Below are 16488 nucleotides of genomic sequence, written 5' to 3' on the forward strand. Positions count from 1 at the left end.
AAAGAAAGAAAAAAAGAAAGAAAGAAAGAAAGAAAGATAGAAAGAAAGAAAAAGAAAGAGAGAAAGAAAGGATGGATGGATGGATGGATGGGTGGATGACAAAAAGGAAAGAAAGATAGAAAGATAGAAAGTGGATGGAAGAAAGAAAGAGAAAGAAAGAAAGAAAGAAAGAAAGAAAGAAATAAAGAAAGAAAGAAAGAAAGAAAGAAAGAAAGAAAGGATGGGTGGATGACAGAAAGGAAGGAAGGAAAGAAAGAAAGTGGATGGATGGATGGATGATAGAAAAGAAGGGATGAAGGAAAGAGAGAAAAAGAAAGTGGATCGAAGAAAGAAAGAAAGAAAGAAAAAAGAAAGAAAGAATGACGATGGATGGATGGATGATAGAAAGACAGCAAGGAAGGAGAGAAAGAATGAGGATAGATGGATGGATAAATGATAGAAAAGAAGGAAAGAAAGTAAGAAAATGGAGGGATGATAGAAAGATCTGCTAATCCACCCTGGAACTGAACATTTGGATCTAGTGATTGATTCCCGAAGTTACAATTTGTTCCACACAGTTTTGAATATTTGTGCTGGAGACTGAAATGTAGAGCTGATTAGTGGTGTTTGTTGTCTTTACCAGTTCGAACCCTTGATTCTGAGAACCTGTTCCTCAGGGCGTTCTCAGCTAGTCTGTATTAGATAAATAACTCTGGGCTATATGATGATTACAGCTCATGCTCTAATGAATCACACAGCAACTGTCGCTAAAACTGAAGCTGAGTGAAACCTGACAAAAACATAGACCAAGACCACAGCAATGTGTGTTTGTGTGTGTGTGTGTGTGTGTGTGTGTTTTGTGTAGTGCATATTTCCTATTAAAATACGATGCAGGTAAATCATGAATCCCATGTTCACAGTTTTCACAAGATCATGTTTTATTAATCTAGCTCGAAAACAAAGTATTTGATTACCAAACCCAATGACATGCACATCTCACACCTCAACCTGATCTCAGCCTCAGAGTGACATGCACAATGAGCAGATTGATGTACTAATTACATGATGTTGTTTTTGGTGTGTTGGTGTGTGTGTTTTTGGTCTGATTTATGTGTTTTGTAATGCCCTGGCAACCATCTGGGTCATAACAGAGGTGCTAATAAATGTAAACATTGCATCACGCATTGTTTTCCAACGGTTTGACTGATGAAAGCTTGATGATGATTGAGTTATTATTTTGATAATGACACACGCAGGTAAAACAAGGCCACACTATAACACCCACAAAGACTTTGTATTAATATGCAGTACTTTTGAAAAGGCTGCTTTAACAATAATTGAGTGCACTGTTAATTTCCTCTTGAAAAGGTTTTCTAGAGTGTTTGTTACTGTAAATTGAAGCTCTTTTCATTATAAGTGTATTATGCAAGCAGGCATTTAATGAGATTGCACATGTTTTCTGATGCAACACTTTCATATAAAACCATCTAGTAGCTTATTTTCACCTGCAGGAGGAGAAGTGGTCATAGCATGTTTGAAAAGAAGGATGAGTAATGTTAAAGGAGGATGCATGACCACATCTGTGACATAATTCAACAGATGTTTCTAGAGCTTAGAGTAAACTCTTATTAAACTGTGCTATTCAGTTCTTTAAAGTGAGAGAAATGTCATGTGACATACCTAATAATCTTGATGCATTATTTTTTTCAGGCTGTTGAAAGGCTTCAACAATTAATATAGTATATAATAAGCCAATATATGGGCGACACAATGGCACAATGGGTAGTGCTGTCACTGGTTCGAGCCCCGGATGGTTCAGTTGGCACTTCTGTGTGGAGTTTGCATCTTCTCCCTGTGTTGGTGTGGATTTCCTCTAGGTGCTCTGGTTTCCCTCACATGGACATGCGGTATAGGTGAATTGAACATGCGAAATTGGCTGCAGTATATGAATGTGTGTGTGAATACTTGAGTGTATGGGTTTTTCCCAGTGATGGGTTGCAGCTGGAAGGGCATCCGCTGTGTGAAACATATGCTTTGGCGATTAATAAAGAGACTAAGCTGAAAAGAAAATTTATGAATAAGCCAATATATTTTAATTGTTCAACTTGCAATTAATTTGAATTAATATACATTTAAGCTAAAGCAATTTCACTTTTTTTAAAGTGTCATTTAAGCTTATTTCAAAGTTTGTTTAGTTTCTTAGGTCTTTAAAATAGGTTTTCAACAATCTATATATATATATATATATATATATATATATATATATATATATATATATATATATATATATATATATATATACGGTGGTGTGAAAAAGAGTTTGCCCCTTACTGATTTCCCTAATAACTGGTTGGGCCACCCTTAGCAGCAACAACTGCAATTAAGCATACTCAACAACTTGCAATGAGTCTCTTAGTGCTGTGGAGGAATTTTGACAGTCACCTTTGCAGAATCGTTGTAATTCAGCCACATTTGAAGGGTTTTCAACCATGGATTACTTTTTAAGGTCATGCCACGGCATCTCTGTTGAAATCACGTCAGGACTATGACTAGGCCACTCCAAATCCTTTATTTGGTTTTTCTTCAGTCATTCAGAAGTGGACTTGCTGGTGTGCTTTAGATCATTGTCCTGCTACAGAATCCAAGTTGGCGGGACAATCTCCTTCAGGATATTTTGGCACAACAGAATTCATGGTTCCATTTATGACAACAAGTTACTGTTGGTATGATGTTATTTATCTGAAATATGGTGTTACGTTTATGCCACACATACTGCCACAGTATTTTTCTAAAAGTCATGGAGATCATAGCGATGTTTTCTGGCAAAACTGACACAAGACATTATTCGTTCTGCTCAGCTGTGATATTCGTCTTGGAACTCTGCCATGCATTTTTCCCCATTTTCTTTCTTATGGTGGAGTCATGAACACACCTTAACTGAGGCAACTGAGGCCTGCAGTTTTTTGGATTTTGTTTTAGGGGTCAATTTTGATCTCATAGAGGAATTAAACACTTTTCACACAGGGCTATGTAGTATGATTTTTTTTTCTTTAATAATAATAATCATTTAAAAGCTACAGTTTGTGTTTACTCGTGTTATCTTACACTATTCGATTGACAATGTGAAACTTTAAAGTGTGACAAACATGCAAAATTATATTATATATATTATATATATATATATATTGAAGCCCTTCCCCTTAGCCCTCGGTTGTAAGGGCCAAAGGGGAAGGGGTAGGGGTATAAAAACAGAATTGGGATTGGGCCTATCATTAACAATGTCATTGGTTTTATTGCATTATTACGAGCTTGAATCTCCATTCTTATTAAGTGCATGCAAAAAGCAATTGGTTTAGCATGTTTGAGGGCTAAAGTAGCATTGTTTCACAGGCAATCTATAAACAAGATTGACAGGAATTAAGTAAATTTGCTATAAACCTACAAAGAATTGTGCAGAATGTATAACTGGAATTGAATAGGAGCCATTTCAGGCTATTGAGAATCTGTACTTTTGGGAGATATAAATCCACAGCTGAAATTTGCAGACCATTTATAGTCACAAACAGCTATATTATACGCAACACGAAGGGCCATATCTATAAAAAGCCTAGCAGGAGCACTTTAACAGAGATTTGTCTCCAAAGTGAGCGCAGAGATTGTGAAAGAAGTGTCAGATTTTGGCTAATGGAAGTATTACATTTCAGAACAATTTGTATTCAAAGAGACACAGCTTTGTCTTAGAAAAGGCTTCTCTGTCTGTATGAGTGTGTGTGTGCACTAAAGTGATGGTGAGATGAATTCTTGGTGTTTCGAGTGTGTCTGAGTGTGTAAAAGGCATTCAGGGAGTTTTTTAGTCATGGTGCCAAATGGAAACACCACAGCCACTCCAAACCCCAGTGACAGATTCATTCTCTCACTCTTATTCTCCTCTTCTTTCGCTGACCTCTTCTAAGTCATCTCAACCTCGGCCCTAACCTTTCTTCATCCTGTCCTGCTCTTCTCCTCTCTGCCACTCCACGGGTTTTGTCTTTCCTTTCTCACACTCTCTTCTTTCACTCGATCCTCTCTTCTGTTCCTCCTCTTTTTCCCCTCAGGCCCTTTAAAAAACTTCTCTGCCAGACTGAATTCTGTTCAAAATAGCCGGAAAAACATTATGTGTGTCTCTGTGTGTGGGGTTATGGAAATTTTTATGATTGAAAACGCACAGTGATCTACGTCTTAATTCTTTCTCGATTGTATTTAGGGCTTAAGTTTAAAGGAATACCAACTGCCTTTAAAAAAATATATGTAAAATAAAATACAATTTAACTTTGCTGTTAATTTCAGCCCAAGCTCATTAGAAATACATGCTAACCCTACATTTGCAATGTTCCGGGTATGATTCGTTGTACGTTTTAGATGGCAAATCCACTGGAGGGCGCTGTCTATATTTTTAAATATGTTATGCCCGGCTCACAATGTGTGATTTTTAATAATCCTAAATGATTTCAGCTTGTCAGACTGAACAAACATGACTCCCATGTCACATTGTAAGATCTCAGCTTTCAAAATGTCAGATTTAACGACAATTAAGATGTGCCAAACGCTGAAACACAAGAAAACTCACCCAGAGTCATCTATTCATAACACTTTCACTATCCTGTGTTCTAAAATATTACCTCACAGCGCACAAGCAATCTGTAAAGGTAAAAAAATGTTCTCAATGATGGTTTGAAGTTGTCGCACTGATCACGTCATCTGATTCTGCGCTGGTTTTTGGTTGACACTCATTGCAACAGAAGTCACATTGCAGGAAATGTCTGAAATCTTCTGAAACTGCCAGAACTTCATTGGAGGGATGTTTTTTATTGCAATGGTTATTAATCGACTGTTGGTAATATGTTGAACCAACAATCCTAGGATTACAGGAATCTTTTAGGATTTCCCAAATTTGTCTCCAACGACAAAATCATGCCTGAAATTGCACAGTGTGAGCATGTCTTTTGTTAGGGCACGTTTTGTTGTATGTTTTATTTACTCTTATATATCAGTTCTGTCTGGTTGTTGAATCTGATTGGCTGACAGCCATGCAATATTCTTTAAATACCAGCACTCGTCCAGCCTCTTAACCCTTCACCCTTGTGTATTACTCCGCCCACATACAGCGATAAAATGAAGTTTTGAGGCTTTTTAGTGGAGAATGTAGTTGTTTAGATTCCAACTATGCAGTTTATTTATAAGGATAGTGCCTGTTTTAAAATACGTATAATTTCTGAGATACATCGTGTCAGTAGTCATTTGCTTGTCTTTGAGCAAAGTCGGTTGACGATGTTCATCCATAAGATGGCGACAGAGACTGCATAAAAAGCCCTAAGAGGAGGAAAAAACAGCATAATTTTAAACTACAGCTGATCAAATCATTATTAAACAGGTACATTACTTTCTAAGTTGATCTCTCTCTTTTGCATGTTGTAGTGCTGTATTTATACTATAGTAATATTGTGATCTCCCAATTGTAACAGAGAAATACTGGGAAATCATTTCATGCCGTTCAGCCTTATAATCTTAAAATGTGAGCAAAATCACCTGTTTTGTCATCACTTTAGACATTATGCTAAAGAATCTTTCAAATACTAGCTCTCAAGTAACATTGGTGAATTAGCTGCAGATGTGAATAAATGGCGGAAGAAAATAGTTCCTCTTACAAACAAGTTTTTAGACACTCTGTGTTTAATTTCCTTTTTACATACACAATGCCCTCAAACTGTTGTATAAACGCAATATCACACTTGTAGCAGTGTGTTATTGCTGTATATCGTCACTTGTGGGACACTAAGGCACTCGGCCTGGAGCCTCTTGTCACCACACACCTACTAACAGTGCCGATACACAGCCACATCACACTGCTACTCATGTGATATTGCTCATATACAGGTCACCTAGAAAACCACTGACCTAAACCCTTTTAATGTGTTTTTAAAAGCAAACACAAGAGAAAGGTTGACTTCAACCATGAAGTTTTACTTTGACTTTACATTGCTTTTATCTCTTTTGTGGAACTACTGGAACGCCGACAAGTGCAACGTTTTGGATTATAGATTTGTTAAGTTAGGTTAAGACATTAAGTTGTTTTGTGGTATTTATTTGGTGTTGTGCAGAGAACTACATGAAAACAATCATTGATTTGTCAATAATATATCCCTTTAAATATCAATATCATTTAAAAAGGAACAAAAGCTCTGCCCTGTAGCGTTCATTTTAACTAGAAACTGCATTTTTCAATTTGACAAAAATGTTGAATTGCAATGAGCTTGCGTTGGATAATTTACATCTAATATTAACTTTTTTCTTCACAAAAGAAATGTAATGTAAAGTTATGATAAATGACATTAACGTTCACTCATATTGTAATGGACAGACTTGCAACCTGTTTCTTTTCTAACCTACTAGTTGAAAACCACTGCCCAGAATCGGATTTAGGATTGATTAATTGGTTAGATCAGACGTAATAATACTGGATTTTTAACTCTTGTATCATAACCTAAAATGTTATTTCATCCTCTTGATTAATTTAAAGGTTTGATTTAAATACTGCTAAAAGATCTGGGTCTGGATGCAAACCTTTATGCTTTAAAACATTTTTGGATCCTAAAACTTTGATGTATGGGTATACTAGTCAGTGTATACTGTACATGCGCACACATACACACACACACACGCTCACACCATATTTCTCAGCTGTTATTAATGTCCCTCTTGTGAGTAATTAATGTGTGATGGCAGAGAAATTCATACTTTCCTTCAGGGCAGATGTTGTAATTACAGCCTTCTGGTTTTGTTACACATTTTCACTTTCCTTTAGTGTGGCTTTACACCAACTAACAGAACAACCTGAAGAATATAAAGCCTCTTAAGGCCCAAGCTGTTTTTTACATGCATTTTTTATTTCTCTTTGCTATTTGGGCTTATTGGAACCCAATTAAAATAAATCCTAACTATAATCTTTTGATATGATGTACTTTTAGAGTAAAATTATGTCCATGTATGTGAACGCGTGGTCTGAATTTCCATAAAACACAATAAAGTTACCTTTGTATAATAGAATGCAAAACTCTTTATTTCTGCCTTCAGCAGTTTTTTCCTAACTGTTTTTAATGCATTAATAACACATACACACATATTTGTGAACATGTTTTGACCATCAGTATTTGGCCATTTTGGACAGTTAGTGTTTGGTGCTCCAGTTTCCCTCACAGTCCAAAGATATGCTATAGGAGAATTAAATCAACAAATTTGGCTGTAGTGTATCTTTGTGTGTGTGTGTGAATGACTGTGTATGGATGTTTCATATGACTTGGTTGTGGCTGGAAGGGCATCCGCTGCATAAAAGATATGCTGGAATAGTTGCCAGTTCATTGTGGTAACCTCTGAAATAGAGAAGCTTAAGGATGAATGGATGAATGAAACAATATTTTATCAAAATGTAAAAATCATCAAATAAATAGCTTTTATATGTTTTGACAGCAACTGTAAAGTGACGATCTAAGAGTAAAGAGTGAGTAAATGAAGTCAGAACTGATTTTTTATAATGAAAAACCCATCAATATTTTAAAGCTACATAAAATTTGTGATATAAATGTTGGTCTTGGCTTGCTTTCGGCTCTTTGCTCTGTTAAAAAATTACATGCATAAAGAACAAAAGTAAAATCTACAAGCAGATATCTGTGTGTTTCCATGAGCACCGCCTGCTTTCCCAATTGTATTTCGGCCAAAAGCGCAGTCGCATGTCTCACACAGACAAGCACAGAGCTCCCGTCCCTGCTGAGCTGTGCACTGTCAGAGCCAAAGTCCATTTATCTGTCTCCCTCTCAGCCCTCTAACTCTAAAAACAAAGATGAGGTCTGAAAACATCAAGCTTTTACATATTATTCAGCATGTTGGAAAACACGATCAATGCATGTTCATTTTTCTGTCAGCGCTTGCATTTAAGGTTTGAAGGAGACTGTTATTTTCTAAAACATCCCATCTACTGTGTTCACTTTGTTCCCCACAGAAATGCTGGAGTCCAACAACCTGCTTACTTTCAATGGATTGGCTAACAGCTCTGCCTATCACACTTTTTTATTGGATGAGGAGAGAGGACGGCTTTTTGTGGGGGCAAAAGATCATGTGCTTTCCTTTAACTTGGTGGATATCAACATGGACCAGCAACTGGTAGGAAAAACATCAGGATTTATTCAGTATGGATTATCTGAGTAGTGATTGGAGAAACTGAGGATTTTAAACTTCAAAACAGTTTAATCAAGTAGAGTTCATGTAGAAGGACTTTTAATTTTTTAGTAACCCAGTTGAAGTGTTTCTAGTGAATTGTATGCCACCATAAAATTGCCCTGTTTAAGATCTGTTTTCTTTAAAAATCAGTGATCTTCACTGCCTGATTGATAAACGATATAAAGTAGGTCTCAGAATGTAGAAGCACTGCACTAAATTTAAATTTTTTTTTGAGTTTCTACTTTCGCCTGCTGATCCTGACAGCATGTGCATGTAAACATCTTTTCATTTTGTTTTACACTTGAACAGCAAAATGAATGCTTAAGTCTATTTAATTGATTATGTTTTGATTTGATTTGGTTTATTTATTTTCAAACAAAAATATCATACATAAATATCATTAACAAAAAATACATTTCAACATGATCGAAAATGGAGTGGTATAAAGCACAAGCTTATTATTTTCCCACCTCATTACCACATACATCATTGGTCTATTACTTAAACTTATTTGTTCTTCCACTTATCTTTTCTTTTTCATGAAACGTATTTGATCCTTTTGGCATCTTTGACATATTATGTGTTTGACTCCATTTCTACCTTTACATTTTGTACCACAGGCCCAAAGAGATAAGAAAAAAAAGTACTGCAAATAGCAATTAATTAAACTTTCATCATACCTTTCTCATCTTATCCTTTTTCAATCACCTTCATCATTATATTCCTTTAATAATATATATTTATACAACTTTTTAAATTGATTATTATCCTGACATAGTTTGAGAGTCTGATCTAGACTGATCCATAGTTTTACACACAGATAGACATACGCAAACGTTTTAAAGTTGTCCTTGTTTTCAGCCTCCTCAAATTTAGTTCTTCTCTCAGGTCATATCCCCCTTGTCTTTCTTCAAAAATCTTTTGTAAGCATTTTGGAAATAATTTATTCCTAGCTTTAAACATAAATTGTGCTGTTTAAATTTAACCAAATCATTGAACTTGAGTATTTTTAATTAGAAAATAAAGGATTTGAATGCTCCAAATACCCCACATGTTCTGTAAGTCTAAGTACTTTTTTCTGCATTGTACTTAAGGATCGTAAATGACATTTATATGTATTCCCCCAAATTTCAACACTATAACTCATATGGCAACATAATGTGTTATATACTATATATATATACATTGATTTATTGTCCAGGATAAATCTTGCTTTATATACTATTGCTTGTTTTACTAATTTTGATTACATTACAATTGAATAACATTACAACACTAAAAACTAGCACATTACATAACTAACACTTGCTGTGCATATACCCTATTGCTTCACAAAATTGTTCAATGCTTGGAAGCTTCCAAAACTCTGCATGTGCATGTCAGAACTGTAAATGCAACAAACACTCAGGCAGAACATGGATTAAAATTGAAACTCAAAATTGAAATTCAAACACACCACAAACAAATGATGACTAAAAACTCAGTCACACACTTTCCTTTAGCTAGGACTGTGCTTTATTAGGGGTCACCACAGCGCAATGAACCGCAAATTACACTGTAAAAAGTAATACATTGAGTTTACTTAAACATGTGGAAACTGATTGCCTCAAATTTATGAAGCAAATTAGTTCATCAACTTTGAGTAAGTTTTACTAACTATTACTTTGTGTAGGGAACTTGTTTACTTGAATTGGTTACTTAACAACACGAGTAATGATTACTCAATATGATGAGTTCAGTTAACTTACAAATTGTAGTTATGCTTAGTGCACCTTACAGCAAAGCAGTATTCTCAACTAGCCTGCTAGTTAATTTTACTAAACAAAAGCATTAAAACTCATTGCCTCGAATTTAAGAAGCAAATTAGTTAATCAACTTTGAGTAAATACAGCTAATTGGTTACTAGACAACACAGAGTATAGGTAACTCAATCTGCCTTAAATTGATCTTGAACTCAGACAGAAAACCTGCCAGTTGACTTGTTATTCGCCACTTAGTTAGTTAGTTTATTATTTACCAAATAAATCAAAACAAGATTATTTTTTCAGAGCAAAATAACAATAAAGAGATTATATTATTTTTTTAATAATTATATTATTAAAATAATTATATTATTAAATTATTTTAATTATTATATTATTTTGTAAATAAATCAATGGATAGATGGAAGGAAAATAGAAGAAAAGGGAAACATCATACCATCCATAAGTACTAATATTGGTAACAAAGTAAAAAATAAATAAATAAATATATATATATATTTCTCAGACCACAGATTAATCTATAGTATAGACATGTCATTTAACAGCCAGTTTATTAACAAAAGCAAAATATATTACAGACAAACTCAAGTATAGCCAAAAAAGCAACGTGTAGCATAAAGTGAATACCGGACAAATTAAACCTGAAATTCTTCACATATGTACATGTTCTATATAAATAGCTGGCTTTTCTATTTAAACATACACACACTCTCTTCTCTCTCTGTCTTATACACATAAACGTGGACACATCAGCACACGGGGGATCTGTTTCCAACAGGAAGAGTATGAATATTTCAGGGTAAAGCTGTCATACTGATCACACAGAATCTGACGGAGAGCTGCTATCCGTTCACCTGGATAAATAATGAACAGAATAAACATGGCGAAGCACAGATGAAAAAAGTACTAGGCAAAACCATAGCCCACTTCGAGCCGTATGTTTAACCTTAAAAAGGAAATAAATTTTAACACATGAGTATGAACAGATATACAAAAGAATGGTAGACAGTGAATGGGACAAAAATCAGACATTACATTCTGGTGTCCTGCATCAGATTGAGACAATTAAGTGGAAAAATAATTTACATAAAACAAATTCAATGCAAGTAAATGAATCTATCTATCTATCTATCTATCTATCTATCTATCTATCTATCTATCTATCTATCTATCTATCTATCTATCTATCTATCTATCTATCTATCTATCTATCTATCTATCTATCTATCTATCTATCTATCTATCTATCTATCTATCTATCTATCTATCTATCTATCTATCTATCTATCTATCCATCCATCCATCAATCTATCCATCCATTTGGCTATCCATCCATCCATCCATCCATCCATCTATCCATCCATTTGGCTTTCCATCCATCCATCCATCCATCCATCCATCCATCCATCCATCCATCCATCCATCCATCCATCCATCCATCCATCCATCCATCCATCCATCCATCCATCCATCCATCCATCGATCTATCCATCCATTTGGCTATCCATCCATCCATCCATGTAAATGCTCTAACATCTGAAAGCATGTAAAAAAACCAAACTCAATAACAATAACAATAACATTCCGTCCGTCCGTCCGTCCGTCCGTCCGTCCGTCTGTCTGTCTGTCTGTCTGTCTGTCTATCTATCTATCTATCTATCTATCTATCTATCTATCTATCTATCTATCTATCTATCTATCTATCTATCTATCTATCTATCTATCTATCTATCTAAATCCATCCATATTTATAAATCTATCCATCCATCCATCCATCCATCCATCCATCCATCCATCCATCCATCCATGTAAATGCTCTAACATCTGAAAGCATGTAAAAAAACCAAACTCAATAACATGTTTACTCTAAATTTACTTCAGTCTTCAGTTTGGTGCATTAAATAAATCATTCTGTGTGATGATTCCGTAGTCATGTCAATAATTCTCACATTGAAGCAATACATTTATTTAACTGTTATCAACTATCTAGACTAACACAAACTTTCCATTAAAGAAACTTCAGTACACTCTTGCTCTTTCTGTCTCTTAGAAACACTTTGACTCAGAGTTTATCTGAAAAGGATACAGTTTCACGCATTCACAGGCATCAGACTAAAGCTCCATTACACACACTCAAATTTGTCCAGCCACAGAGAGAAAGTGACTAGATAACATGTCGCCAGATAAATATGTCCTCCTTTTTCGTAAAAAAAGTTATGATTTATGGTTACGAGATAAGTGGTTAGATAAAATATCAATAAATTAAGATTTGTTTTTGAAGATTCAAAATGGTGGCTATTTACATTGAAAAGATCTGTGATTCTATGTTTTCAATTTTTGCTGGATGTAATTTAACCCATATTTAGTGCAAAAGTAATGCACCACACTCGATCTATAAGAGTTAATACCTTATATAAAGCAAGAGTTTAAAACTGGAAGCTTCCAACAAAACATTTCCCAGTATTCAAACTCTCTCTGACCTGCAGATTTCCTGGCCTTCTTCACCTTCTCGACGAGATGAATGCAAGTGGGCCGGGAAGGACGTCCAGGTAAGTGCTTTTATTTCTGTTTGTGTTTATTTTTTTTCTTCTGTCCTCTCCACAACCCTGACATGTGTCAGATAGACCTCAGTGATGCTTCAGTTCCATGTTTATCTTTGTACTCTTCAAGTCCTCTCCGGTTTATCTCTCGTCTCACTTTGCAGTACATTTTTTTACTCATGTGTGGTAAAATGTAACTTTGGTTAACATGATTTGACCAAATTCAATGTTTACAACAAGGGATTACTATTCTTATTAACCTATAATTTCCATCTGATCTTATTTTAGGGATAATGTATGGTTAGATTAAGATTTTTAAGGTGTTCTAAAAATCAAGGTGATCTAAAATATTGTATTTTAATTTTTATTTTATTTATTTGTGTTAACCTGCTTTGGCACAGTTTACATAGGAAAAACAAAAAAATATTGTTTTTGCTGTGGGTCAGAGAGATGAACCTGTTTTATATCAGTTATTATGTCTATATTTACATTTTAAATGGGCCATAGGGTATATTCCACTTCATATTAGTCAAGATTTCCTTTACCAAATGCATAATTTATTTTAACATGATCATTTTTCCTTCATGCTTTTTATTCGTCAAACATGCACTGAAGTAATCAAAAGCGACAGTAAAGATTTTTAATGTTACAGTATATTTGTTCATGTCAATGCATGTATGTATTTCTTTACTTAAATGTGTTTTTGACTTTTTTTTTTTTTATCCAAACAAATGCTGTTTTTTTAACTCTCTGTTTGTTAGAGATTGCTGCAAAAAGTTCTTAAGGATCATGTGATACTGATTGTAGTAATAATGTAGTTGTAATACTTTTAAAACTCAGCTTTGCATCTCTGAAATAAAACACATCATAGAATATACAGTTGAGGTCAGAATTATTAGCCCCCCTTTGACTTTTTTTTATCTGGTTTTTAAATATTTCCCAAATCATGTGTAACAGAGCAACGAAATTTTTAAAGTATGTCTGATAATATTTCTTTCTTCCGGGGAAAGTTTTGTTTGTTTTATTTTGCCTAGAATAAAAACAGTTTTCATTTTTTTCAAACACCATTTTAAGGACAAAATTATTTCGGCAAATGTTTTTTTGATAGTCCACAGAACAAACCATCATTATACAATGACTTCCCTAATTAAACTAACCTGCCTAGTTAACCAAATTAACCCAGTTAGTCCTTTAAATGTCACCTTAAGCTGTATAGAAGTGTCATGGAAAATATTTAGTCAAGTATTATTTACTGTCATCATGGCAAAAGTCAAATAAATCAGTTATTAAAAATGAGTTATTAAAACTATTATGTTTAGAAATGTGTAAAAAAAAAAAGTCTTCTCTCTGTTAAACAGAAATTGGGAAAAAATAAACAGGGGGGCTACTAATTTAGAATAACATTTTAAAAATAGTTCTCATGATGCATGTTTTATTAAAAGTAAATGAAATATATTTGAGATGGATCCAAAAGCAAGACAAGATCAGTTCATTTTTGACCCGAGTGGCTAAACCTGATCTTGTCTGTCTTCCATCATTAGCATTTATAAACAACAAGTTAGAAGTTTCTCTCACAAATCAGCTCAGCAGATGTCAATGAATGGAGGAATGAATGAAAAACCAATCAGTGAATCGTGGGACACTGATGTGTAAACACTCTCCAGGCGTCTCTGCCATTTGCTCTCATAAATACCACGGCGGATCCTGCCCGAGGCTAATTCAACATATAGAGCCATAGAAAGCAGCACTCTTCGCTTTTAGCATCATAAAGAAACTATAAGGTTGGTTGGTTCTCAATGGCGCTTATTTGAATTGCAATAACATGCCTTGTGGGAGATTTTGATGTAAACATGGTGCGGCTGAATAGCGGGGTGCTCTCTGAAAGATGGCTTTATGTGAAAAGAGTTGAAAAGAAACCGATTGAGCGAGGAGAGAGATTGACTCGGGCTTGTTTGAAGTGAAGTGGGACGATGTCAATTTAGGGCTCTTTTAAGGGCTGGTAAAGGTGAACAAATCCTGGTCCTGTTGAAGGATCTCAGAGGGAATTTGTAAGGGACAAAAAGAGGGTGAGATCAGTGCTTCTGTGATACAGGTGTTCACTAAAACAGCCATTTGTGTTGGTGATGGAGCATATGGAGACTTTAAAATAAGTTACTTGAGCTGGAAAAAATTAAAAGAAACATTTTGCTTTATTTCACCATTTATCTGCATTTATTTGATCGATAAAAGTGTGTACTATTTTGAAATAGCTCTTTTTACAAACTGAAATTTAACCCATTTTATTATTTTATTTTTCTTTGTTAATTTTGTTCAGTCTGCACAAATTAAAAACGTTTTATTCAAAAATATCTTCAATGTTTTATAAACTGAAATGTAATCTTTCTTCAGCTTTTATAGCAAAATTAACAATTTAATTTAATTTAATTTAATTTAATTTAATTTAATTTAATTTAATTTAATTTAATTTAATTTAATTTAATTTAGGTAATTCATTCTGCTGTGGCAGATTATTTTATTTTATTTTATTTTATCATTTTTCTTCAGCTTTCACAATGTAATGAACTACTAAATTTTATTATTTATTTATTTTATTTTATTTTATTTTTGGATTTTCCTTTCATAGAAAAATTAACCACCTAATTTAATGATTTAATTTAATTTAATTTCCCTTTTGCTTTCACAGTGTAATGAACCACCTAATTTATTTAATTAAATGAAAGTTCATTTAATGTTTTATTTTATTTTATTTTCCTTCGACTTTCATATCGCAATGAACCACTTAATTTAATTTAATATTTTTTCTTCAGCTTTCACAGCAGAATAAACCATTATTTTATTTTATCTTTTTTTTTTTAATTCAAGTTTATTTTATTGTAATTCATTTTATTTTGTTTTATGTTTTCCTTCAGCCTTCACAGTGGAATAAACCTCTTAATTAATTTAATACCTTTTCTTCGACTTTCACAGTGCAATTAACCACCCTATTTTATCTTTGTTTTAATTTATTTGTTTTCATTTATTTTATTTTTTCTGTCTTTTACAGTGTAACGATCAACCTTTTTTTATTTTAAATATTTTAAAAGAATAGGAGCGCAAAACAATGCTTCAGGGCTGAGCCAGGCCAAAATAATAAATCGAAAAGTTAACTTACTCCAACCAAACATAACTTACCTAATCAAATCAAAAGAAATACAGAAAATAAATGATAGACAATAGAGAAGGTGGAGAAGCAATGCTTTATTTACAAACTATAATGGAATGACTGTGTTTTTGTTCTGATGAAGGCCTGTGTGCTGAATCATGCCTGTTTATAATGAGTTCAGATACACCAGTGTTTACTTGTTGCTTGGAGAAATCAATCTAAAAATGAGCTTTTTACAGTTGTCATTATTAAGTTGTCTGCTTTCATTGTTCCTTCAATACACAAATGCAGTCTGGGCTATTAGAGTATTGATGAAGTAGCAGAAGCAGCCAGAGCTTTGAGTCACAGGTTATGTGTTGTCATGCTTTGCTTGTCAACTTTTTCCACATCAGTTGAGTCACCTTCAGTCCTTTCCAGATGAGGCTTGCTCAGACACGTGCCTTTAACAACTGCTGGAGGAGCTGCTGAACACACACACACACACACACACACACACATGTATGCAAACACACATGTACAGTATGCACACACGCACACGCACACACACACACACACACACACACACATACACACACACACACACACACACACACACATTTGAATAGGCAAAATCCCATCTCGCAAACACAAACAAAAACACATGCATGCACACATACACACATGCAAACACAGACACACACACACAAACACACACAGACACTTCCATAGACAAAATCCCAGCACACAAATACACACACTCGTGCACACACACACACACACACACACACACACACACACACACACACACACACACCCACACACAGTTCCATAGGCA

At 34.2% G+C, this 16488-nt stretch overlaps 1 protein-coding gene across 9 annotated transcripts in view; it reads left to right on the forward strand.

Moving 5' to 3' along the window:
• sema3ab (sema domain, immunoglobulin domain (Ig), short basic domain, secreted, (semaphorin) 3Ab) overlaps nucleotides 1-16488 on the forward strand; it is a 165223-nt gene that overhangs the window by 120101 nt on the left and 28634 nt on the right. For all 9 annotated transcript variants that reach the window (XR_015514153.1, XR_015514152.1, XM_087291509.1 and 6 more), the window contains 2 exon segments: nucleotides 8012-8172; nucleotides 12479-12541. Coding sequence is in view for 7 of the 9 variants with exons in the window: in XM_087291509.1 (XP_087147635.1) it covers nucleotides 8012-8172; nucleotides 12479-12541 (224 nt within the window). In the remaining 2 variants the exon portion in view is untranslated.

This window comes from Danio rerio, chromosome 18 (assembly GCF_052040795.2).
Source record: "Danio rerio strain M-AB ecotype USA chromosome 18, GRCz13ab, whole genome shotgun sequence".
Taxonomy (NCBI): domain Eukaryota; kingdom Metazoa; phylum Chordata; class Actinopteri; order Cypriniformes; family Danionidae; genus Danio; species Danio rerio.